The 27,026-nt window shown below is 39.5% G+C and overlaps 2 protein-coding genes and 2 long non-coding RNA genes across 4 annotated transcripts in view; 1 reads left to right on the plus strand and 3 right to left on the minus strand.

Moving 5' to 3' along the window:
- LOC141771582 (uncharacterized) overlaps positions 1-876 on the minus strand; it is a 43,788-nt gene extending 42,912 nt beyond the window's left edge. Inside the window, exon 1 of the long non-coding RNA XR_012594734.1 lies at positions 505-876. This is a non-coding gene — a long non-coding RNA (uncharacterized LOC141771582). The remainder of the gene's footprint in view (positions 1-504) is intronic.
- Positions 1-3,892, minus strand: part of LOC141771623 (uncharacterized) — a 151,015-nt gene extending 147,123 nt beyond the window's left edge. Inside the window, exon 1 of the long non-coding RNA XR_012594743.1 lies at positions 3,628-3,892. This is a non-coding gene — a long non-coding RNA (uncharacterized LOC141771623). The remainder of the gene's footprint in view (positions 1-3,627) is intronic.
- mfsd4aa (major facilitator superfamily domain containing 4Aa) overlaps positions 1-5,251 on the plus strand; it is a 56,803-nt gene extending 51,552 nt beyond the window's left edge. Inside the window, exons 7-10 of the mRNA XM_074641106.1 lie at positions 901-1,048; positions 3,299-3,369; positions 4,009-4,129; positions 4,750-5,251. Coding sequence (XP_074497207.1) covers positions 901-1,048; positions 3,299-3,369; positions 4,009-4,129; positions 4,750-4,802 — 393 coding nt within the window. The 3' untranslated portion in view covers positions 4,803-5,251. The remainder of the gene's footprint in view (positions 1-900; positions 1,049-3,298; positions 3,370-4,008; positions 4,130-4,749) is intronic.
- A 343-nt stretch (positions 5,252-5,594) lies between these two features.
- Positions 5,595-27,026, minus strand: elk4 (ETS transcription factor ELK4). Its single transcript, XM_074641526.1, has 6 exons — positions 26,789-27,026; positions 17,533-17,747; positions 13,805-14,563; positions 11,621-11,860; positions 10,299-10,418; positions 5,595-9,734 (listed from the first exon to the last, which is right to left on the minus strand). Exons 2-6 carry the CDS (start codon positions 17,737-17,739, stop codon positions 9,636-9,638), a joined length of 1,425 nt encoding a protein of 474 aa, XP_074497627.1. The 5' UTR covers positions 17,740-17,747; positions 26,789-27,026; the 3' UTR covers positions 5,595-9,635.

The raw sequence follows: 27,026 nt of genomic DNA on the forward strand, positions 1-27,026 counted from the left end.
CTCTGTTGATTCCTTCGTTTGTTCACATCGGTTGCCTCAAACAAATCCATGTGGGAATATGACGCTAACCTTTGTACTCTTCGTTGATGAAATGAACACGTGCAGTTTCGCTGTTTGCTTTGAGATTTTAGATGTGTTTCTTTGTACCTGTATGGTAGGTTTAGGGCTTTACTGAGTCTTAAATGTTGGCCATCTTGCCATCTGGTGTGCAGAACACACCAGTTAAAAACTAGTCAACACAGCAGGAAGCACAACAGTTCAGAAAAGATAACAGCATTTAGAAAACAACAATTAAAAATGCTACATGGAGATGTCTGTTTTTTGATATATTGTATTTATATTTTAAGTTGACGTGTGTTTGTGGTTTCTTTTAAAACTGCATTTTAAATTGTGGCTAAGCTAGTCAGGTGACATCTGACAGTGATGCTCAGACTCGTAACATTCAATCTCAAAGCTGTGTGGAGTTTGAATGTTCTCAGCAACAGATGTTTGGATGTTACTTACCTATTTGTTGTTCTTGTTTGCTTTAAGATTTGTGTTTTTCTCTTGTCGGGTGGACAGAGGCCTGCACCGATGCTCTATTGTAGCTCTGAAATACAAAATACAACAACAGTTAAAACACTTGTAATAATATTAGAAAAGAGAACAGCATTTCAAACAATGCATTTCATCAAAATCTGAGGGATGGCATTTTCAGTTTGAGAAAGTAGAATTTAGGTGAAGATGTGCTCACTTCTGCTCACTTCTCATTTTTTAGTTTTGATATTTACTGAATATATTGGTTACGTTCTGCATAACATGTATAACCTATTTCTGTTGTATGTTTACTGCAGAACACAGACTTCTGTTAAGTTATGGTCATTCCCTCGTTCTCACTGTCGGTCTGCGTGTTTCTTTCAGGTGGGGGTCATAGTGGTGCAGTGCCTGTTGTTGATCTTCTACACCAGTAGTGTGTTTCTCTTCATTGGTACGTTTGTGTTGGGACTGTGCATCAGCAGTGTGTTCCCGTCCATGCTGGCATTCACAGAGGACATACTGGACTACAAAGGTAAACTAACACACACATTCTCTGCTCCTAAACAGTATCAGGCTCTTTGTCATTTACAAAAGGCCTTTCATACTGTCCAACACGTCTTTCATGAGCTGAAATTGATTTTGAATCCTTATAAAACGAAACTCAAAGAAAAAGCCACTGAGCCTCTCATCTATTATTGCGTGTCAGGGCAATGTCATCGAGCCTGTATCTTCATATAAATACCTAGGATTCTTGATTGAGCAAGTCTCACTCTTTTAAGCCTCACATTCAGCAACGTGTGAAGAGGTTGAAGCTGAGTTTTATTTCAGCAACAAATCTTGCTTTTCTTTTGATGCGAAAAGGAGACTTGTTGTTGCTACTTCTATGTCTGTGATTGACTATAGTGATGTTTTATATATGCATGTGTCTTCTCAGTTCCTTCACTCCTTAGATAGCCTACTGTTCATCATGGAGCAATGACATTCATTACAATTCTTAAGGCCCGGACACACCAAGCCCATGGTGAGCGTCTGTCAGCCTATTTTTTTGTGGAAATAAAAAAAAAAAAAAAATATGAAAAAAATAAATAAAACATTATTAAAAATGGAAAAATGTAAAAATAAAAAAAAATAAAAATAAAAAAATCGAAAATAAAAAATAAATATGAAAAAAAAATTAAAAATAAAACATTATTAAAAATGTGAAAATGTAAAAAAAAAAAGGAAAATTAAAAAAAAAGGAAAATTAAAAAAAAAAACTTCAACTGGAATTTAAAAACGCATTTTGCTGCTCTCTGGCACAAAATACAGGAACTGGAGTTATTTCATGATGGTTACGGCTGTCAGTTGTGCCAACAACACAACATTAAACTTAAAAATAAAACATTATTAAAAATGTGAAAATAAAAAAAAAAAAAAAAATAGGAAACAAAATAAAAAATAAAACATTAAAAATGGAAAAAATAAAAAAAATAAATGTAAAATAAAAAATAAAACATTATTAAAAATGGAAAAATGGAAAAATAACAACAACAAAAAAATTAAAAAATGTAAAATAAAAAATAAATATGAAAAAAATAAATAAAATAAAACATTATTAAAAATGGAAAAATAACAACAAAAAAATTTAAAAATAAATAAAAAATAAATATGAAAAAAAAATAAAAAATAAAACATTATTAAAAATGTGAAAATGTAAAAAAAAAAAGGAAAATTAAAAAAAAAAAACTTCAACTGGAATTTAAAAACGCATTTTTCTGCTCTTTGGCACAAAAGACAGGAACTGCAGTTATTTCATGATGGTTACGGCTGTCAGTTGAAAAATGAAAATAAATAAAAAAATAAATAAAAAAAATAAATAAAAATAAAACATTATTAAAAATGTGAAAATAAAAAAAAATTAAAAAATAGGAAACAAAATAAAAAATAAAACATTATTAAAAATGTAAAAAATAAAAAAAATAAATGTAAAATAAAAAATAAAACATTATTAAAAATGTAAAAATAAAAAAAATAAAAAATTCAAAAATGTAAAATAAAAAATAAATAAAAAATAAATATGAAAAAAAAATTAAAAATAAAACATTATTAAAAATGTGAAAATGTAAAAAAAAAAGGAAAATTAAAAAAAAAAAAACTAAAAATTAAAAATAAAACATTATTAAAAATGTGAAAATGTAAAAAAAAAAAGGAAAATTAAAAAAAAAAAAACTTTTTAAAAAAATTTAAAAACGCGTTTTTCTGCTCTCTGGCACAAAAGACAGGAACTGCAGTTATTTCATGATGGTTACGGCTGTCAGTTGTGCCAACAACACAACATTAAACTTAAAAATAAAACATTATTAAAAATGTGAAAATGTGAAAATAAAAAAATAAAACATTATTAAAAATGTGAAAATAAAAAATGAAAAAAAAATAGGAAAAAAATAAAAAATAAAACATTATTAAAAATGGAAAAATGGAAAAATAAAAAAAATAAATAAATAAAAAATAAATTAAAAAAAAACAAGAAAAAAAAATAACTTCTTAAGTGGCCGGGCATGGGCTACTGGATGGAATGGATTGAAAAGGGCATAAGCCCTGAGCTATCAAACCAGGCTCACAAATTTAAGATTACGATCGCTTCCATATCCAAGTCAACACGGAGTTTTCTCGACTGATGACTCCTATCATAGACTTTTAGGGGCCAGAACCTATTTGTTATTTATTTATTTATTTATTTATTTATTGATAAGTCATTTTAGTTCTCAGTAGTTATAGATGATTTCTGTCTTGTGTGTTAAAGGTTGTGCCACAACTGTCCTGGTGACCAGTGCCAGCACAGGAGAGATGATGCTGCAGCTGCTCGTTGGATCGGTAATAAACATTTTCTAAGAGTGTCCTTTATTTACATACTTTTATTTTATTTAATTATTACATTTAAACCAATGCCACCACATTCTGTAAATTTTAAAGATTTCGAGAATAAAGTTACCAGAAAAAAATAGTAATATTAGAATAAAGTCATAATATTATAAAGTAGTAATTTTACGTGTTATTTTCTTTTTTTCTCGTAAAGTTATGAGTTTATTCTGTAAATCTCAGATGTTTTTTCCCTCAATGTGGCCCTAATACTCCGTAGTACATTGTCTCTTTGGCCCTCACTGCATTAGACTTATATACTATATACTTAGACTATAAACTGTGTTACCTTCATCACAATGATCACATGTTTTGCGGCTCCAGACAGATTTTTTTATTTTAATTTTTTGCCTAAAATGGCTCTTTTGATAGTAAAGATTGCTCAACCCTGGTTTAGAAAGTAGGGTTTAAATTTTGTTTAATATTTATCCTCATCTTCTTTTGTCAGTGTTTTGGTTCATTTAGTAAAAAAGGGGAAAAAAACAAGTTTATAAAATCTTTAGTAAAGAGGTAAAAATAAACTACCTTATCCTTTCAAGTGTAAATTGTAAAAATAAATGTTATGTATGTGTGTGTGTGTGTGTCTTCCTGCAGGTGATCCACAGTCAGGGCAGTTACAGTTTCCTGTTGTGTTGTACAATATCATCGTTCATCGGCCTCTGCCTGTTCCTGCTGTTCCTCTGTGTCCGGCACAAACACATAAACTGCTGCACAGGTAAACAACACACACACACACACACACACACACACACACACACACACACACAGACCAGGTAGAGGCATAAAGAGAGCGAATGACATTCCAATAACACTCTTTGTTTGTTTGTTTGTTTGTTCAGCTTTAAGAAAAAAGGCTGTACAAATATTTATGTTAGAAACACTGATGTCACATAGCAACCTGCATAGCAACCTATAATTGGTATGTGGCCAATTTATGCAATGTGACTTCATTCGACTTGTAAATAAAGAGCGTCCAGAAGGCTGCATACAAACAGTCAGAGACTGAAGCAGGTGGAGGAGAAGCTGTCAGTGTGGTGTGGTGTGATGGGTGAAGAAGGCTAGCTGCTGTGCAGTTAACTGTCCTGCCAGAAAAAATGTAGCCTATATTACATTAAAAAAAAACTTAAAACAGCCCACTTTATGATAATCACATGCAGTTTGGGGCAAAAAACATGCAGTATAAATGTGTTATTTTTGCCTATTCTAAAAACCGAATGTTAATGTTTGGTGTAAATGTTATATGTGTTTGTCTTGTTGTATATCAGCATCCATCAACAGCCTCTCTTGTATTCGTCTCTCTGCTGAGTCAAACTAATTGACACTTTCATCTCTCAGATTCGTCTCAAAACACAGTCATGAAAGAGAAACCAATGACTGGAGCTTCGTGATGTGAGGAGTCGAGGGGGAGACCACAGGACACACATGACCGAGGGCTTCGCTGTGGACGATGGAAAAGGAGCACGGGAAGAACATTCCCACATCTCACCCCAGTCTGGGAATAGGAGCTTCATCCCGTCCTCCTCCAAACTGAACACTTTGAACCCAAAGAGATCTTCTTTCAAGCCCGATGATCAACGAGCAGCTCGATGGACGACCACTACTTGACTTAATAACCTACTACTCTTGCAGCTCAGTGTAACTCTGCTGCAGCGTGATTCAAAAGCCACTTTAATGATGAAGTATTGCCTTTTCAGTATGAATGTAAATACAGGTTCGTACGCAGTATGGAATTTGATTTTTCATTTGAACAGAGACTATGGAACATTTATGTTTCCAGATTATTCTGTTTTTATAGAATTTAAGATGCAGAATTTCTAAAAATAAAAGTATCATACAAGCAGAGTGTTTTTCATGGCGTTTAGAGCAGCCGTAATGTTTACTACTGTGTGAGAGAGCGCGGAACAGAGCGAGCGTGATGTCAAAAGCAAGGCAAGAAGTAGACTATGGCGTGAGACTGAACACACTCCTACGCAGAGTTGCCTCTACGCCTGTACGTCACAGCAAGGCCGACGCGTCCATATAGGCGAACTAGGCCTGGGGCAAAATGTGGGACAACTATATTTACATGTAGTACCTTTAAATTAGGACTGGTATTTAGCCGGTGTAAAGTTTCCCGGTGGCCGAACGGAGCCGTCAGACATTAACAACACACGATGTAATGACAGGATACAGAGACGTGATTAGTTAGAGATCTTTTATTATTGGTCTCACCCATCTCTTCTCATTCCGTTATATAAACACTTCCTCTACACCTCTCAAACATCGATACGCCACTTAGAACAAGCAGCTTGTAAACATTTGAAAAAAAGCGTCAAAACAAATAGAAAACTGGACAGAACGAAGCGAGAACTGTGTGTCATTTCTGTTTCAAAAGGAGATTTTACATTTCAAGGTTAAGTTGAAGGGAAAACATCGTCAGAAGATACAAATGAAGAGATAGAAGTCCTTCAAGACTTCATGGAGGAAAGTTTCAAATGGGCTTTGGGGTTATTATTCAGCTTTTTTACTGCAAAAAATGCAATATATATACTGCCAATTCTATTGGGCTTTATTAAAAGTGTGGTAGTGCCTAATCACAAATCCTTTTAAATCATTTGATATATGTTGTAAAAGATTTACTGTATAAAATACCAAGTGCATAATTTCAACATCCCTTTGGGAAAATATACATTTCTCAGTAAGCAAACGTCAGAGGAAATCTGAGTCATAGAAAAAGCGACAGAATCCAATACGACAGGAACCCCCAAGTTTTTAAGTGCAAACGTCCCATCACAACATTTGCATGTACAATATCAACACTATCAAAACACTTTACATATAAAACATAGATTTAGAGTTCTCCCCCCATAAGGCTTTGATTCCCCAAAAAACAGCCTTCCAAATACACAAAGAGGAAAACAACAGAAAGAAACACATGCACGAAGAGGACGTTGAACCCAAAATAGCAGACTTCTAACTTACTATCTGGCCGTTACAAAAATAGAAATGAATCTTAAAATTCTATCGGTGTTACAGGAAAATGAAAGATTACACCAAAAAAAATAATGAACAGGTTTTATATATATATATTTATATTTATATACTTTCTGAGTAAATTTGTTATCACAAACATTTATAAGCAGGTTGGAAAGAGACACGGCCTGATTAGATTTACACGCTGTGCATATTAACACATCTGTATGTACATTAATGCATCCCGTAGAACACTGCAGCACACAGAGTGCTCCAGGGATATTTTTGCAGGCCAACCAGGGAAGTTAGCGTCGCCCTGGTTCCCTCGACAAAAAGCCGATGGGATTGTTCCGTTGGGTTTTGGATTATTGCAGAAAATAAACTCTGTGGCAAACACACATTTCTTACGTTTATTAAAATCTCTTCAGCTTGTGTTAACCACAGACCTTATTTCAGGCATCTATTTAAAAACCCATTGACTTCCAGACGAAGGGAACAGGAAGTGCTAAAATGCTAACTCGTTTCCAGGTTTTAGGACTCATTCCTGCAGCACTCTATTGAAACGTCCTGCAGACCACTCGCTCACAAAACATCCCCAAACGTCTGGGGCTCTGGTTTGGTCTACGCTAAGATATGGCATAAAAACAAGCAGGAACGCTGTCGTGTACCGTTAGCTCTTCACTAACTTCAATATGATAAGAGAACTCCATCCACATTTGTGGGAGCTGAACTTGGGCTTGGCTGTGGTAAGGCACCGTATATCAATGCGACGGACTCCAGGCTGAAGGGTGGTGGAGGGGCAAATGTCTGTTAGTTGAGTAAAAATGAGCGTGAGACCTACAAGACTCGCTGGTCATCCATCCCTGGGTTAGAAAGGGACACTTGGGTAAAGAAACACTAACGCGTGTTCTATCCAAGTATCATGTAAACAAGTGTGATGCACAATTTCCACATTGAACAGATGTGGGATCGACCTCTTTGAGTCTGCGTCTCAGACTTATGGCTTCAGAGTCATTTACACATCAGGCGTAAACCTTCCATGGCTGATCATCTAGAGGAGGGGGTGTCGGGGCGAGGAAGGTTTGTTTCTACAGTCCTCAGGGTTAAAGGTCGATGGGGTTCAGATGGCTAAGGCTTGGCAAAGGTTAACGCTAGACGCTGTTAAGAGTCTAGCCGAGAAGATTTGAGGTTCAGTCTGAGATTAAAAAAAACAAAAAACTGCACAGACGCTGCAAGCAACAATAATCAGAGCCCAATTACAAGAAAGGACACAGAGCTAATCTGTGGACAATCAACAAGGTTTCAAGGTCGACATTTTGGGAAATGCACTTGGCAAAAGTTAGATGAGAAGATTGATATCACTCTCTAATGTCTGAATGGTAAATACGTAGCTGGAGCCGGCAGCTGGTTATCTTAACTTAGCTGGCTCTGTCCAAAGGCAACAATATCTACCGACTTTCATCCACTGGTACATTTTAAGTGTTTGGGACATCTAGCTTCCATATAACATGTCTTCTTTCAGATTTGTGGAAAGAAAACATCCAAAATACACATTTAGGTGTTTATTTTACTAACTTTTTTTCTATTTGCGTTTGTCGATTAGATAATGCCTCATTTGCATATTTAAAGATACATTTTCAGAAAACTTGTAATACAAAAAATAATTGTCTTAATGTAAGTAATCAACTGGGTAAAGTTCAAGGTGATATCTATTAGTTTAACTTTAGTTTTTACCCTATTCACCTGGGGCATCTTCCCTTAACATACCTCTAATGCTGAATTCACACCAGGCAGCGGCGAAGTGCGGCTTGCCGCAATAATTACATTTTTTCTGCGTCCGGGAGAAGTATTCGTGGGTTTTCTGGCGGAAAGAAGTTCTTTGTAACAATCAACATGACTGTCTACTGATTGGCTGTAAATACTCTATGCCGCACTTAGGCGCTAAAACTTTTAGTTTGGCCGCCCTTCGCCGCAAAATCAAACAGCTGCATCACGCTGAGCTCGGGAGCGGCCGCCGCAGCTTTTCATAGACATTGCATGGCAGCTCGCCGCTGTTCTCGTGTGAATTCGGTGTAAAAGCTCACTGATTGACATGTTATATCTTGTAAAATGTAAAAAATAAGTTGTGGTTTTACTATTCCTTGGCCAGGAGCCGTTGCCAGGCAACCGGCTGAGACTCCAGGAAGTCACTGCTCCAAGCTAAGAAATGTCTAACGCATAACGCCCCATGAAACGGCAAACTGATTCTTGAAACAGGTGTCTCGAACAAGATGTTGATCTAAAAAGGCAACATCAGAGCGGTGACACAAATACAGGATGTGTGTTGTTGCTTGCAGAGTCGATGCACAGAAAGAGTTATGGCTTCACTTTCTTTCATTCCCAGCTGAAAGCTTACTGGCTGGAGGCAGACCAGGCCACACTGGCTTCCAGGGCTATTCTACTGTATATATACATACAATATATACACATTAGAACAGTTACATAGAGGCATGATTAAAGGTTCAAGCTCAGATTATGGCCACATGTCACGATAAGAAAGTCAAGGTGAAGTCCCGCTGGATATGGCTAACGTCTCGGAGCAGCAAACAGCGCACACTCAGGCAGGTGAGGCGAGCTGTGTGAAAGATCAAAGAGTTGCAGGTAAACATGCACATTATCAGGTTAAAGCACTACCCTTCAACAAGAGTAAATGTTAAGGGAAAAGAAAAAGGGGAGCAGAAGCAGGTTAGAAACATAAAATGTGTGTTTTTTGGCAGTAACACTGTTGCACAAGGTAAGAAGGGAATTCTATAAAAGGAAAGATTCAGATATCTGCAGTTCCACTGGTCTGCGTGTCCAAGTGTGAAGCAGATTGTCGCTGCTGAGGGTCCAATCCACATGCACCAACTGTTGCCATGGAAATTCCTCCCTCCTTCGAACTGTTGTGACTGAGCATCCCCCCCAAAAAAAGCCAGACAAAATGAATCCACAAGTGCGTGAGGAACGATGGAATCAGTGTGTATGAGTACAGGATGGCCTCCTCAGGGGTGGAAATGTTCTGTTACCGCCATCCATCAAACCTGCTGGATCTCTCGGGACTCTCTCCTCCACACGTCTGATTGTAGTGTGAATTCTGTGGCAGAGAACTTTAAAAAGCACCAGAGTGATGAGGAATGGCTGAATGACTGAGCTCCCACATAAATGTCCTGGATGTGGGAGCAGAAAGATGGAGAAGGTGTCTGGCTGTCTGGCTGTCTGGGTCCGAATGCGGTGAAACTGCGGGGTTAATCCTATGTCCTCTGGGGGTCTGGGGTAATGGGGCCGGGCGTGTTGGTCCCGTCCAAACTGTGTATGGGGATCTGGAACTGAGGGGTGAGGACCGACGGAAACTGCAACAGAGCACAATGTGTTAGGATGCTTTAGACTAATAGAGAGAAAAGAAATGATGCAGGGCTGTCAAAGTTAACGCCACTAATTTCTTTAACGCATTAAAGCAACTTGCTATCATGCCCACTTTATGATAATCACATGCAGTTTGGGGCAAGTCATAGTCAAGTCAGCACACTGACACACTGACAGCTGTTGTTGCCTGTTGGGCTGCAGTTTGCCATGTTATGATTTGAGCATATTGTTTTATGCTAAATGCAGTACCTGTGAGGGTTTCTGGACAATATCTGTCATTGTTTAGTGTTTTTAATTAATTTACAATAATAAATATATACATACATTTGCATAAAGCAGCATATTTGCCCACTCCCATGTTGATAGGAGTATTAAATACTTGACAAATCTCCTATTAAAAAGGTACATTTTGAACAGATAAAAAATGTGTGAATAATTTATGATTAATCACGGACAATCATGTGATTAATCGCGATTAACTAATCGATTGACAGCCCTAGAAATGATACTGGATGAGAGCAGAACGATGGTGTATATTCTGATGTACTAACTTGGAACAGGTGGGCTCCCTGGCGTCGCGTGGCCGGGCTGAGGGGAGCGACCGGACTGAGCGTGCTCCAGAAGTGGATGTTGGACAGCAGAGGACTGGGAGTCAGCAACAGAGTCGGGGTCTGAGGGGGAGGAAGAAAAAACAAGACGGACTCAGTGTAATTGCACTGGAGTACGACAGCATGGCTGATTTTTAGATATTCACACATATATTGTACCAGCATATATGTAAGACAATAAGTAATGAGAAATATTAGTAGACAAATGACAAACATATGTTGACAGTGTCTCCTTTATGTGCGTAGTTTGTCCATTGGAGAGCACTGACTGACTGAGAAGTTCATTGTTCAACTGTTAACTCTTGTTCTAGAGTTGTTCCGATATCGATACTGCACTGGGTCTATAATCACAACTCTCCTCTGACAACAGAAGAAACACTAGATAGTTGATTTATTTATTCATTATGAGAATGAATTATGGGGTCAAATTATTTGAATATACTGATCACAAGCTATCAGCAGCTTTAGAGGGGTAGTTTTGGTGTTTTAAAGTGGGGTTGTATTGTTGTGTAGTCAGTGTATTACCTACAGTAAATGGCGGTCAGCACGCCCGCAGTTTAGAGAAACAGACAGGAAGTAGCAGCACGGGAGCACAAAGCAATGTACTGCTGTGAACGGGGGCAGCAACAAAACGTGTTTTAGACACCAAAAAGAAAAATCCATATCCGTTTAAGTGTACGCTATATTTCAAATATTTTCACCACTTTACCTTCAGAGAGCCTTTCCTGACGAGGAACTGAAGCTGTTATCTATGCTCTCTGCAAAGCCACCAGACTCCATTGAAAAAAACAGTAATTTTACCTCGCATAACACGAGGGTTGATCGCCTAGTTTGTTTGTGCTATTACGTGACTTTGATGAATCCGAACTAACAAAAGAGACACAACAACACAAACAAACTAACCGATCAACGCAGCGGTAGACGAGCATCTCCTGTACTCTGCAAGGTCAAATTACTGTTTTTTTTTCTTCAATGGAGTCTGGTTGTTTTGGCGAGAGCATAGATAACGGCTTCAGTTCCCCATCTGAATCATAGACTGTGCAGCTGTCTCACGGCAAGGTGAACCGGTGAAAGTATTCTAAATATAGCGTACACTTAAACTGATACAGATTTTTTTTTCTTTTAGGTCTCTAAAAGACATTTTCCTGCTGGCCCCGTCCACGGCTATATATTGCTTAGCTTCGCTGCTGGTACTCCTGTCTGTTTCTCCAAACTGGGGGCGTGCCGACCGTCATCTACTGTATGTAACACACTGACGCTCTCACCTGAAGCATTGCTGGTGTGAGCGAGGCGGTGGGTAGAGAGGGGCTGCAGAGGTTCATGGGAGAGAAGTCAGACGCGGTGACCAGCAGGGTCGGCGGGCTGATCTGCAGGATATTCGGTGGCTTGCGTAGCTTTCCTGAGTTCAGAGTGCTGATTGTGGTGCTGCTGCTCAGCGACGACGAACTGGTTTCAGCGTCCACAAAACTGGTCTCATCTCCAGACAAACCCATGCCGCTGTCCACCTGGTGGACGAGAGACAGACAACAATTTCATTCATTTACTTTTGCTTTACACTTGTCCTACTCTCAGATATCTGGGTCAATACAAGAGGTATGTCTGTGCTTTAGGTAGTTACACTATAGTTGGGTCCATTTCTGGTTTTGCCGGTCCAGTGGACGAGTTTAATCCAAACTAAACCGGTTTGATTTTATGAAAACCGGCTAAACCGTCATATACTAGAGGAATATGAAAACGATCTTAACATATAGCCTATTGTGTTTGTTTATAAATGAATTAACGGAGCAACTCGTGTCCCTCGTGTGAAGGAGATCAAATTTCAGTAGAGGTGGGAAGAGGCGCATGTTATGTTTGTTTACTAGAAAGTTCATGTGTCCTTTGGGGTGATAAAATGAGACATGGCAGAGTTAGTCTCTAAAACTGCCAAAGTGGCAACATTTTGGATTTGAAGCCGATGAAAGGTGAGCCTAAAAACCCCAAAAGTGAACTGGAGTAGCTGCACTCTCATTCATGAGCTCTCTCAGTCTCATTGTGTTCCAGGCACACTGCTGAGTCAAGTGCGACACCTAGTGGTTGTTTTCAGAGAAAATGATCTAAAAACCCACCATACACTACAGTAGACAGACACAGAGACTAGCTGGTGAATACAGTGGAGCATTTAGCAGCCATATATTTAGTGGAAAGTTAACCAGAGCTAAAAGGAAAACAAATATTGGACTCAGAAACATGACTCTCTGTGTGCTGAGTGTGTAAAAAGGTATTTGCTAACAGGTTCACCATAACTGATAACTGATACGATGTCAACGTTTTGTTTACAGCTTGTCTCCGCTGCTTCCAAGTGGTCAAAAATCAGTTATTGCAGGTTTAAAGTTTGGGGGAAAAAATCATCAAACCAACATCCGTACATACCAACTTAGTTATTATTTATTTATTAAGCATTAATCATTCAAAAACTAAGTCATTCTGCTTCATCAGGGCTGTGTCAAGTGTTTTGATCAGATTTGATTGTCCATCCTGGTTGCACCGATTTCAAATCGTAAATATTAAACATGTTCAATATTTACGATGGGAGATCCTGTTGTGTGCGGGGAACCCCGAAGACAGCAGATGACGCAGTCACGTGGGAAAGAACGATAGCCAATTGAGAACTAAGCTGACTGAAGAAGGAACCGCGCTCAGTCTGCAAATGCAAACGTGAAGCATAAAGTAGTAGTAAGATGGAGCTCAGAAATGGAGGACCAACTTGTTAATTTGTGACTGTTTATTTAACGTGTCTCCATGATTTCATCCATCCATCCTTTGTGAATTTTCAGTACAAAGTAGTGCAAAAACTAACATCGCTAATTCTTCCTGTCCGTCATCCACCATGTTTATTTACACTTAAGTCAAGTTAGATTGCGAGAGATTCTGTGAGATTTGCGGTTTTGAGAGTTGAGTTGAGACGGTTCATGAATGAATCTGTTAGTGTGTGGTGTGCTGTTTTGGCAAATCATTGCTCTCCACACCCTATAGGAATAAAACTGTTAAATGTAACAGAACATGTCGCTATGTGTGGGCTCTCTCACATTTTCAACATCTGTTAGAATTTTAAAAATCTTTTAGTGTGGGCCAGCCTTTAGCAAACAGCCCAACAACTGTCATCAGATTCTGATTGAATTGAATCTGTTGCTGAACTTTGATTGGTTCACAGAAATACGTGACATCATAAGTGTGAGTCATTCAAAATGAGTCCCACCCACAGAGAACAGTCAAAAACATAATATTGTGTGAAATAAATAACCAAAACTATTCTCATTTTGGGCTTTGTTCACGTAGGACCTCATAGTTTACAAGAAGCTGATTGAGAAAATGTGTTTTCAGGGCCTTGAAAGTGTAATTTTTCTTATCATTTCCTCAGTTATTTAACTTGTGTTGTGCGTTGTGTGAGATGTGTTTGTATGTATACTAGCCTTTTCGTGAGCATGAGCGTCTGTTGGATCTTGTGCCTGAGCGTCTGCGGGCTGAGAAGATCTGGACTCGATGTCGCTGTCGATCACCAGCTCCTGGGATGAGTCAGGCACGAGGCTCGGGGACGGGCTGGTCGAGTTCAGGTCCGGTAGGCTGAACGCCGACTCCGATGAGCGGATATGTTCAAACGAGTAGACGGCATGGGACGGCAGCGAGGAGTGTGTGCTGATGTCTACAGCCCTCAGATGCGGAGCGTGCAGATGATCCAGGTGGTCGGACATCAGGGTCGACTCTATGATGACCTGAGCAGACGATGCTGGCTTTGGAGGGGTGTTCCCAAACTTGATGACGGACGGCAAAGCAGTCGGCTGCTGCGACTGAGTCAACTGCTCATGGCTCTGGGCCGCGCCAGTGAGGCCTCTCTTCTCAGCCAACTTCTCTGCTGGGTTCTCGATTTTGATGGACTTGAAAAGCTGGCGTCCATTTTGCAGCGAGTTTAGGGTGAAGGAGGTGTACAGGCCGGAGTGGATGTAGTCGTTACGGTTCGACTGCTTGGCGTTGGAGCCCAGAGCTGCTGTGCTACTGTGGTCACCGGACTCCCCCTCCTGTAGGGTGCTGTCTCCCCTCTTTAACAGATGAGGGATGCCCCCAGCACCCACATCCCCGCCCTCTGTTCGGGTGGCAACGTCACCTTTCAGGATGTCAGGATAGGACACAAAGCGATAGACAAACTTCTGACCGTTCACCTTCTTTATGATGTTCTGTAAGACACAGAGAAGTAGAACAAGATAGTTTATACTCTCTGTGAATAACACAAAAAGTACATCATTATCATCTAGGCAGTAAGAGCACAAACAAGACTTTCCCTCACGCACAACGCCTCTACCAAAGAGGCACTAGGGGCAAAAAATAGAAGAGCGAGACCACAAAAAAGCCTTGTACGTGGGACAGCTCGGTCCTTCCTGTCTGTACCCAACTAGCAGCCACTAATGCTGCAGCCAAACATACCAGCGCAGCCCTGCCCAGAACGCCCACAGGGTCAGGCTGTGCTTGTGCCAAACCACAAGCAGAGTGGGAGACAGACAGCAGCACTCTCACTCTCTTCCGTCTGTCACTGAGCAGTGGACTTTAACCACTCGGAGATGCAATTAACTTGTGTTTTATTATTTGCTGTTGCACTCTTTGGTGCAGCTGTCTGGAGGAAAACAGTCCCCTCAGAGTCTCCAGCTGTAGCAAATCATGATTTTGGCTTCCCACAATTAAATGAACATGATGGCCTGTGATATTGACGTTTGAAATGAGAAGAAAACTCCACTGCATATCAAACTAAGTGCTGCCTAAACTTACAGCCAGCCACCAGCCGCTCGGTGTGGGAGGATCCTCTCCCCGGTTGCTGCAGCACCCCTCGCCCAAAACCTCGCCACTTCCCGGGGTCGTGGACTTAATGCTCAATGTGCCCTCTCTCCATGTGAGGAGGGACGGGGCGCGACGTTCAACCGGGCGGACTGTCACTTGGACTGTAGGGTGAAATATTCCTGAGGACGCAACCTGATATTGCAGTTTTTTTTCCAACATCGTGCAGCCCTAATTTGTACATTAGCAGGGATGTAGCACAGCATGTACGTGAAAGTAGCTCTGTTTGTTTAGATATGCAGGCGCAATAAACATATGTTGTCGCTAAAATCAATGAAGAATGGTGATAAATAATCGTGATCTCAATATTGATAAAAATAATCGTGAAGCCCTACTTAGGTATTATGTAATTGGTTTTATTCTGGAAAAAAAACTGATCTCGTACATATGAGCATATCACACCAACTGATCAAACTCACTTCATTTTTATTTTTTTTTGGAAACCGGGAGTGGGACAAAAATATGATGGTGCCCAAGCCCCAAAGCAGCCTTACTGTGCCAAGTTCATTCATTCAGTGTGTGGGGGAATCATTCAGTTTCCCTCCCTGAACCATTTGTTGCAGCTGTATAGTGGTACCCAAGGTCATATGTGGGTCACTAACAAACTTACATCGGCAGGTCAGGACCTTGTATAGCTCAGAGCAATAGCTCATAGCTCTGGCTCCAGGTCTGACTGGTCTCCAGGCTGTGAGCAGATAGCTGCTTCTCTCCCATCTGTTGCAACAACGGGAGGTGGGGGAGTGTCACACCTATCTCATAACATGCACACACCCCAGGAGGCTTGCAGAACAAGCAGAGCGATATTAGCACTTATTTCAATATAGTAGCAGCTAATGTTACTGTGTGTTGCTAGTAAGTATTAGAGTAGTTATGTCCATTACTTTTGGGGCTGCATGATTTTGAAAATATATCTAATTGCAATTATTTTGACTGATATTGCAATTGCGATTAGAGATGATATTCTCATTTTGACTGAAAAACATGTTAAAATTATTATAGTGTGATTTTGCAGGGATCTGTACCAAACAAAGATGTTTTCTTAAGTCAGTAGAATTTGATATGGAGGTCATGACATCTCTGCAGGACTACAATATTTAATTAAAATGGTATTTTGAGACACATTTCACCTTAAACAAATATTGCTGTAGGCAAACGTTCCTTAACATATTGCAACCTGCAGAAGGTAAATAGCCTCCCTGAGTGTGTATTTTTTTGTACTTCTTCATCAGGATGTAGTGTGTTAAAGTCAGGTGTTTAATTTGTTTGTTTGTTTGTTTGTTTAATTGGAATAATTGCCTTGAAAAAGTGAATCTGAATACCATAACCTGAAAATCTAATTTATTAGTTTGGAATTCCAATAAACTGGAAACTGAGTGTAATATTATAAAATTGAATTCTGAAACTGTATTTGATCCTCGCTGAAAAGTCAACTCTCTCTATTCCTCCGCATCTAATTCTCGCAATTCAATTTACTGAGTCACACATCCATCCGGTTGTTGAGGAAGAGCAATCGAGTGCAGATTCACAGAACTCTGGTCCGTGTCCGTTTTGATAGTTTGATTATTGAATTAAATCCAAAGGGGCAGAAACAAGAAAACGACTTGTATTTCCACAGCAGCGCTGGGTCTAACCTGTGTAACCTCAACAACAGAAGGTTGCAAAATTTTAAAGTTTACTGAGCAAACTTTCTATTGCTTCTGTTACACAGGTTAGACCCAGTTGGCTCATATCAGCAAACTTTCAGTCCAACTGAGGGTCACAGTGGGCTGGTGGCCAAAAATGTTAACATCTTGGATACTTATATTGATTTTAATCTTTTGTTTCTGCCAGCCTAAGAGGGTTATGGCTATGAATGAATCAATAGATGAATAATAAGACTAAGCAGAAACATAAGACTTTAATTGAAGCTCCAGCCTACCAACCACATTGTGGCCAATCCAACACTCTGGGGCACATTTTACCAACCGTATTCTGACATTGTTCTGCCCACAATGGCCAACATCAGACAATCAAAAACAGCTGAGAAGGCTGTGATTGGTCAGATGTTTGACAACACATGCTTATGGTTTGGGTCTGGGTTAGTGTGGTTAGGGAGTATTGGGGAGTTAGTGAGTGACTGTTTCCAATCAACTTTCCTGTGGGAACGACAAGACTGGGAAATGTGAGAAAATCAGGCAACAGCTGGCTGATGGTTGACCCAGTATTGGTCTTGTGGTGATAGCATAGTTATCGTGTTGTGTAAACCTTAAACAACTTAAAGTAACCTAGAACCAACTGATGCGTGTCCCACACAGGATAGAAGATTTGATGTGTTTACCTTGTCGTAGTAGTATCTGAGAGCCCGGCTGAGTTTGTCATAGTTCATATTGGGCTTGTTCTTGCGGGCTCCCCACAGCCGGGCCACCTCCTCCGCCTGCAGCAGTTTAAACTCCCCTTCCTCATTGGTCCAGCAGATCAGCTGCTCGTTATTGGAGTCCAATAGGAGCTGGAGAAGGAACTGCCACAGGGTGACAGAGTTGTCCATGTCTCTCACTGAAAAGTTAGAGAGGAGAAACATCATTAGACTCATGGGACTTCTGTGCACAGCGTAACAACACTGGGTTCTGTAAACTTATAAAATATCACCCTTGGGCACTACGAAGTCAGTTCAGTAAGTCGGGCCCAATTGCTCCACAATGGGAATCCACAATGGGAAAAGTCTTGATCTTAGTCATCCTCGCCTGTATCTTTAAAAAGCCAAAGAAACCCTTTAAACCACAAAGTCTGCTGGATACCTAAAAGTACGGGCAGAAATGTGGCGCAACTGCTTTAAATGGATATTTAACAGAGGCTGTTTTACAAGCCCAGGTGCGCCGTCTGGTACAAACGATGTTCCCTCATGTGGTGCCCACTTCCCAGGATGATAATGCCACCATACGTCCCGCTGAACAAATGCAAGATTGGTTTCATTAACAGCTGGATGAAGTCAAACACCTCCCATGCGTTTCCCAGAGCGTAAAGTAGACTTCCGCTTTCTTGATCCCTTGATGAGCTGGACTGGATATTAAAGAAAAAAGTGTAAAGGGTTTTCAGCTGTCCAAAGGACTCAGGCTGTTGAGACGGTAAAGAGAGGCACTATTACTGTTAGGTCGATGATTAGAGCTGTTCCTATACCAATACCAGTATTGGAAATACGTTCGATACTGCCCAAAATTCGGGATCGGGTATCAGCGAGTACGCCAGTCTATGCACCGACCTGATACCGTATTTTATTAACCCAGAAAAAAATCGACTTGCTTATCCGTAAATCAATTCTTCTTCTTCGCCGCTCCAAAACAGTAGCCTTCACTGTGCTGTCGCCCTGGATGTATCATGGCTGCCACTGGCAACTGCTGTTTTAGAGCAGTGAAGAAGAACTGATTGCAGGTAGTTTGTCACAACTGTTTAATAATGATAATATATTTTTTCTATCACGCTGGTATCGGATCGGTACTCGGTATCGGCCAATACCGCAAGTTAAGGTATCGGAATCGGTATCGGGAAGGAAAAAATGATACTGGAACATCTCTATCGATGATACTGAAATACTGTCACATTATTCACGTTAAGCCAATTATTCAGAAATCTGAAAAATGACACCTAATAAAGAACACCTATAAAATGTGTTACTGTGATGTGGCTACTGACGAGGCGTAGTCGAGGCCAAACATCTTGCTCACATCTGGCTTTTAAAGAGCAGCACATCGTCACGGCCATGAAAATGAAATGGCCCTCACAGTGAGAGGTAAAGAATGACATTCATAAGACGTTAATTCAAACAACACCGGGGGCCGAGGAAAGCTATTCACAAAACACCCTGTAAGGATAATGACCTTCACATCAGGGCAACGGTATCCACAGCACAGTGAAAATAATAATCACTATTTGTTTTCAATACTGTAATATCATTACTACAACTCCTAACCATTTCACAAAGAACATGTTCAACTACAGCTTCTATATTAAATAAACTGTGTAGGAGATACTGCAGACCTGTCAATAATCTACAATTCTTACTATAGAAGTTTTATTGTAGACATTTTATTTATCATCACTTGTGAACACTATAGTGTGTTACACCATTTGATTCTTTTAGGTAGGTCTATAATCTTTCAGACCTGATCTGCACCTGGAATAGACCAGCAGCACCGACATGGGAAACTGGTGCATCCTACTTTGAGCGTCTCAAACAAGTCAAGCTAAACCTCTGCATTAATTACAATCCTTCCTGTCTGTCACCTCAGCTGGGTGCACCTCTAAAGAGTCACATAATTACATGTTGTCCAGAAGGAAAGTGACAGGTTCCTCTCTTCAACAGGTGATAGATGGGAGGGTTCATGCTGAGAGTGACAATGAGAGTGAACCTAAAAGTAGGGACAGGGTAGGTATTTATGTAGGCTGTAATAGTGTGGGTGGATATTCTAAAAACATCAAACACTACATAACTATTAAGTGTCTCATAGTGGGCCACCCTTTGTCTTCAGAGCAGCTTCAGAGCTCCTTATCCTGCCGTCTCTCTGCATCCTGACAGCATGCAGCAGTTTGAGAGATGAAAGAGGAGGAAACCTACTTCCCATGAAGGTTCAGTAGTGTTTACATCTGGTGGTTTGGGAGGTAATGAACAAAAGCAATGCTCAGTTCTTTTAATATTTAATCAGATTAATTGCATGATTGTCCACAGTTAGTCGCGATTAACCTTTTATCCGTTCAAAATGTACCTTAAAGGGCCAACAGGCAACAACAGCTGTCAGTGTGTCAGTGTGCTGACTTGACTATGACTTGCCCCCAACTGCATGTGATTATCATAAAGTGGGCATGTCTGTAAAGGGGAGACTCGTGGGTACCCACAGAACCCATTTACATTTACATATCTCGAGGTCCGAGGTCAAGGGATCCCTTTGAAAATGGCCATGACAGTTTTTCCTCACCAAAATTTAGCATAAGTTTGGATCGTAATTTAACCTCCTTTGCGAAAATCTAGTATGACCTGGTTGGTACCAATGGATTCCTTAGGTTTTTGTAGTTTCATATGATGCCGGTATCTTTAGCTTCTAGCTTTAAAATTGAGCCCGCTTCAACCAAAAAATTGCAAATTGCGTTAAAGAAATTAGTTGCATTAAAACAAATTTGCATTAACAAGTTATTAGCATGTTAACTTTGACAGCCCTTGTTTGAAGTGACCCAAATCTGACATCAGTGTGAATGGATCTCTGCCCTGAAACGCCCACTTTATGATAATCACATCCAGTTTGGGGCAAGTCATAGTCAAGTCAGCACACTGACACACTGACAGCTGTTGTTGCCTGTTGGGCTGCAGTTTGCCATGTTATGATTTGAGCATATTGTTTTATGCTAAATGCAGTACCTGTGAGGGTTTCTGGATCAATATCTGTCATTGTTTTGTGTTGTTAATTGATTTCCAATAATAAATATATACATACATTTGCATAAAGCAGCATATTTACCCACTCCCATGTTGATAAGAATATTAAATTCTTGACAAATCTCACTTTAAGGAACATTTTGAACAGATAAAAAAAATATCCACAATCATGCGATTAATCGTGATAAAACATTTAATCGATTGACAGCCCTAGTACCTCTACTACTACTGCTACTACTACTACTACTACAGCTGCAGTATGTAAAAGTAAAAAGTATGTGATTTGGAACGTAGCCACAGTCTGACAATAGACGGTTTGACTTGTCATACCACGTAAAGCACACGTGAAAATGATACCATTAATGATGGCTCAGTTCCATTAGGCTAGTGCCCAAGTGAGCCAACCTGTAAAATACCAGGGCCTCCCTTAAGTGGAATGCAGCTATAATTATTGTTAATGAATACACCTGTGCTTTCCCTACTATGACATGGCAAAATGTCTGCCGTGAAAAAGGTCTACATCCTGCTCTTCGTGAAACCTCTCCTATACCTTATCTACATTATCTCATACCTTACTGCTATCTCATGTTTGCATGACAACAATTCTGCTGCATTTGCAGTAACATGGAAATGTGTTGCTTCACACCCGGTGCTCCTAATAGTTTTTTTCACTGCCTATTAGGAGCAACAGGCTTGTGGATCTTTGGCTTCAGGTGAAGGCTAAATTCATCTGAATGCTTTGGAAAGTTGGAAAAAAGAAATCAACCGTAAGGTTTATTTTGTTCACTGTTGTTTATTTGCTCAGAGTTCTAGGTTTGTGGATGCAGTGTTTAGTATAAATCATAATATATATAACAACACACCTTTTGTTTATCAAAAACATCTGTGCTTTTCCTGTGATATTTGCAAATTTGTTAAGAGGTATGTCAGTCAAACCTATAAAAAAATATCAATCCGCTTCAACAAAATACGTCAAATATATCAAACGCAATGTTTAATTGCAATGTTTAATTTTGTCTAAACACAAAGCAGCTGTACAAGAACTTAACCTTAATAAAATACTGTCTAGAATTATTCAAGTAAGGAATTATCAAATTAAAAAATATGAAAACAAGACTAGAAATCTGACCAGACATTCAATGCCAACTTTAAGTACTTGATTAGTTTGCAATACTCGACGCAATGGACATATTTTGGTCAATACCAAAACAGTTCTGATGTATGATGCCCAGTCATAGATATCTCTACCTCTGTTGTTGTGTTCTGTGCTCCAGGAGGCAAAACAACCAGACTTCTTATAAAAACCTTGATTTGAATAAACTTCTTAGCTGTTTCACAAATGTAACTCAGACCTAATGAGACTTAAGCTTGGGTTGAACGATAAAGAAAACCGCATATTCATTATTTAAGACATATTTGAGATGCTGAGAATTGTTCAGTACTGCAAGTAACAACAAAGACAGAGTGCAGACATGTTTTGTTGCAGGGTTTCCATCAGGAAACTGGTTTTGCAGAGGTGGTAAACTGGTATCAAGGTATCAATCTTGAGGTATTGCACCCAGCTTATGCACAACAAACAATTACACCTCACCCACCAGTGTGTACATTTATAATCATGAACAACAGATCTTATGTTTGCAACAGACCAGGTCATCTTTGAGCCATTTAGGAGAGGTATCCTCAGTGGTGGTCAGCTGTCACAACCCCATAGAGACGCACTGGTACTTGTAGCTAGAATTGCACTGTGATGTTTACTATCATACTACAGCTTGAATATTATGGCCTGAGCCAGACAGAAGAACCTGTCAGCCTGCTGCGAAGCCCAAAAAAATGGTATTTGGGACAGCCCTAGTTCACATGCAATGCAAGCACGGAAATGTTGGTTATGCAGTGACTCTGACAAATGTAATGGAGGGCCCACTTCTTCTGCAAGGGGAAGGATTTTTTATTTTTTTGGTGCTTAGTCTTCATTTTTAATAGGGATCACTGATTTATCAGTATCGGCTGATATTCGCCTTGTTGTCTGCCAGTGGCCGATGTTTATCGATTTTGTGCCGGCTAAATGTTGTGTTGTAACCAGCTGCTGATCCGGAGAAGAAGCCACTGGCTGGAAACGACACTGGCACGACGTAAAATTGATAGTTTACAAATAAAAGTGAAAGTAAAAGTCGGCCATGCTGGAGTATTACACTGTCTCTGAGAAAGATCAGCGACAACAAAGTTGTATTCTGTATGAAAAACACAACAGGGTAAAGATAGCCCTATTTATGTTTCTAGTAGTTTTTAGATTTACATTTAATTTATGTTTCAAAAAAATAATATTTTGTTGGGCTGCGTATGTACTGAAACATTCTTCTCATGGAGGCTTTTGAAGCAGTTATTTAAAAAAATAAAAAAATAAAAATTGCATGTGAAAGAAGGTTACATTAACAGGGTTTTTCCTGGCTCAAAATAAGACGGGGGCGGTAACATCATGATCATGTGCGTGCATGTGTACTAACCTGGACTGTGTTTGGTCAATGTGTTAAATTGTGGCCAAGTTGTTACAGAGATAGTCAGCGGCAGTGTCTATAATGTTCATCTGCAGTTTTCTGTTGTGTTCCCAATAATAGCGGTTCTTAAAGTGTACTGAAGTAACATATCACATGACATGGTTAAGCTGTTTGAGAATATGATCAAAAAACTTGTAAAACAATTTGATTCCACTGGCAAAATATAATTTATACAAAAGGTAAATCTCCAGTTTTTGAAGCATTTAAAAATGTATTTTAAAAATAAGTTTTTTTTAAGTAATCCCCTCTCACACACTTTTACAAGACACTTTTATAAAACAGCCTTCTTTTTATATCATTTATTTTGATTATTTTACTTCCTAATTTACATAAGTTGCTTTTATCAGTAGCCTATTTGTGGCAGTCATGTTCTCAGATATATTGTAAAAATCTGATATTGTGTTTTAAAGATGTTTGTTTGAACTTTTGTATTTGATAATGTGGGGAAAAAAGTTTTTTTATGAAGACACCCGTCAGAGTTTTGTTGAGAGCAAGAGGTGGGATGTAATTTGACAGAGGTGGCCGCCTGGTAATTCTCTATGCAGGAAAAACCCTGATTAAAAGGGACTGTTTGTAACTTCGTACACGTATAAATCATTGCGGGTCGGTGTCCCATGCGCGCTCACGTGTGGCTACGCTGTTCAGACAAGACTCCAAAACAAACTACACGGAAGCACCAAAACCTCAAAGTTATATCTAGCGAAGCCCGTCTTACAAAACAGTGTTGGCTGCAGTGAGAGGACGCGGGGGAGACCATAGCTTTGGTCTCCAGGGCCTGAGTCTCTGCTGTACTCTGCTCCTCTGCCTGCTTGCCTTCACTCACACACCGTGCTCGTTCTCGCTCTCTCGCTCCACTCTCCACACTTGTGAAGTGACGGGGCTCTGCAGCGAGAAACGTTATCGTCTACGACCAAAACTCCGGTGTCTCCCCTGTTCCCTCCGGCCGCGGTCGGGAGGCTGAGGCAGGAAAAGCCAACACTAGAATCAGCATTGATTCATGGAGAGACCTTCGTCTGGTCAGCTAACATTACTGCCAAGCAGCTGAAATATAGAGTGATATTGTGGGTTTAGCTGACGTGTGTCGCCTCACTGTTTTGAGCGATGCTCGTTCATGTCTATGTAGAGCGAGCACAAGCGAGAGCAACAGGACGCTGACTTTAGTTGACTTAACGGCCACAGGTGTCGCTGTTAACAAGCAATTTCTGATTCTTACAAACAGTCCCTTTAAAGGTTGCTTCATAAATTTGTATGACTGAATTTGTGCTCATTCAAACACAGTGTAATGAAATGCTGAATGACTTTTAGCTCAGTTATTTTTTTATAATGAAGATGTCTTTGTTTCCCTGGCACAGAAGGGGAATAAATAACAACAAAAACAAAATAAACGACAACATTGGTATCGGCATCTGCTATCTGTTATTTAAAACATGGGTATCAGCCCAGAATTTCACAATCTGGGCGCATCCCTACTTTTTAATCTCCCCTTGCAGGATTTGTGTACAATATTCCTGCAATACACATCCCATCTACTGAGGGGTTTCTCATATTATTACCTAGAAGAGCCACACAGGGAGTCACTAAGTTGACACATGCTGCTATGTGACATTAATATCCTCATAATAATAATAATAACTGGTGTGTGATTTTCATGTTTTGCTATTTTGTCCACTCCATGTTACAGTGTTCTCTCTGTCCATATCTGTCAACAAGTGTATGTCTGTGTAAGCTTCTTATGGTGGACGAGTAAATCTGATCCTGACTCATCCAGACCTGCTTGGCTGGAGACACACACCCCCCCACACACACACACAATCTGTCCCAAACTGTCATGTTAAAAACCGATGATAAATAGGACAGCGTCTAAAACTGCTGCCAGGGAGAAAGATTACCAATGAACGTTATATAACGCCTGACATTGACAGCTAACGATACCTACGGAGCACTGAGTTAACGGCAGCTTGGTCCAATCATTCATCTGACATGTGTTATTAGGCGCTATAAAGGCTCTGACTGGAGGGACTGGTTCCCACCGTCAGCCAGCCCCGCCAGGCGACCACACTAGCAGGGCTAGTCTCTGGTAGGCGCTCCAGGTCAATGAAAGCTCGCACCTCCAGACTCACAGACAGTTTCTTTCCCTGGGCCATACGGACACTGAACTAACAATAAATCTGTGCTATATTAATACACTGAATGTGAAATACATTTGATTGTGCAATATATCCTTTGATGCAATATACACCTCAAGTGCAACTACCTTTGTTTACATTTTATTTATTACATCTATACCCTACCTATTATACAAGTACAATTACCTCTGTTTACATTACATAGATTTTTATATTTTACACCTCCAGTGTAATACCTCTGTTTATATTTATTTTATTACATCTACCCTACCTGTTTTATGTGCTTTATAACTGTGTGTGTGTTTTACCTGTTATATGTTTTACCTGCCTCGTTTAGTCTTGTCAAGTATTTGTTTTAAAGCACTGACCAGAATTGGCAAACTGTGTGAATCTCGTTGTATTTAATACAATGACAATAAAGCTTTCTATTCTATTCTATTATTATCAATTCACACATCAGTCTGCAAGTCTGCATAATTTATACATAAAAACAACAGCTAGCAACACACAAAATCCCTATTTTGTTTACGTATATGGCATAACATTTAATAGTCTGTGAGAATATTGATATCATTTTCTATTTTGTCTGAGTTGTCAATGTTTTTTTATATTTTTGACAATAATAATAATAATTATACTAATAAGGCTAAAATGCATTGCTAAACCAAAACCAAAACTGTTTGCACACCAGCAATATTTGCACTATCTGTTTATATCATGTTGATAGCTTATTTTGTATATTGTATATTGGTAGAATTTAATTTTTTTGTATTCTTATTTTATTCTTACGTTTTTATCTATTCTTTTGTTATTATACTGTTTAACTTGCACCAACAAAACCAAAGCAAATTCCTAGTATATACCTCTTACACCTGGCAATAAACACGATTCTGATTCTAAACCAGTCAACATAAAAGACCACTTGTTGATGAATAACGTTAGTTAGTCAACACACACTCACAGTTATATCTTTATCTAACAGTGTAAAGTCACAACATGGAGCTCAGATGCTTCTGTTGTGTTTATCATGTGTTTGTAAACAACAACAGAGGAGACAAACATACCTACCTATTTTACAAGTGCATTACATCTATTTTTATATTTTATACCTCTAGTGTAATACCTTTGTTTATATTTATTTATTACATCTACCCTACCTATTTTACAAGTGCAATTACCTCTGTTTACACTACATCTATTTTTATATTTTATACTTCAAGTGTAACTCTTCTGTTTATATTGATTTATTACATCTACTTTACCTGCAACATAAAAGACCACTTGTTGATGAATAACAACATCACACCCCCACAGTTATATCTTTATCTAACAGTGTAAAATCACAGCATGGAGCTCAGATGCTGCTGTCGTGTTGATCATGCGTGTTTGTAAACAGCAGATCAACACGTTCATGTTAGTGTTGCTGTTAGTTAGCGGTTAGCTGTTAGCTGCTAGTTAGCTTAGCCGTTAGCTTGTGCTAAGCTAACTGTTTACCTCTCTGTTGGAGCTCTCCGGATCACCGAGTCGTCGAGCCGCGTCGAAATATCCCCAAAACATCTCTGGAGAGCTTTCTATTGTTCTACAGCTCCGGAAACAAGTTACAGACCGAGAGACAACGAGATACCTGAACATAACACACATTAACCTGCCTGTCTGTAGCTGCTACTGACGGTTGTCTGTCTGTCTGTAACTGACTAACTGACGGTGGAGCCTCTAAACAGGAAATAATGCT

The sequence above is a fragment of the Sebastes fasciatus genome, chromosome 1 (assembly GCF_043250625.1).
Source record: "Sebastes fasciatus isolate fSebFas1 chromosome 1, fSebFas1.pri, whole genome shotgun sequence".
Taxonomy (NCBI): Eukaryota; Metazoa; Chordata; class Actinopteri; order Perciformes; family Sebastidae; genus Sebastes; species Sebastes fasciatus.

Excerpts from the sequence above, each read along its gene's own strand:
- elk4 (XM_074641526.1), bottom strand. The coding sequence starts at position 17,739 with ATGGACAACTCTGTCACCCTGTGGCAGTTCCTTCTCCAGCTCCTATTG. Across the intron at positions 14,564-17,532 it reads TCAGATACTACTACGACAAG|AACATCATAAAGAAGGTGAA; the intron begins GTAAACACATCA and ends TGTGTCTTACAG. Across the intron at positions 11,861-13,804 it reads ACGCTCATGCTCACGAAAAG|GTGGACAGCGGCATGGGTTT; the intron begins GCTAGTATACAT and ends CTCGTCCACCAG.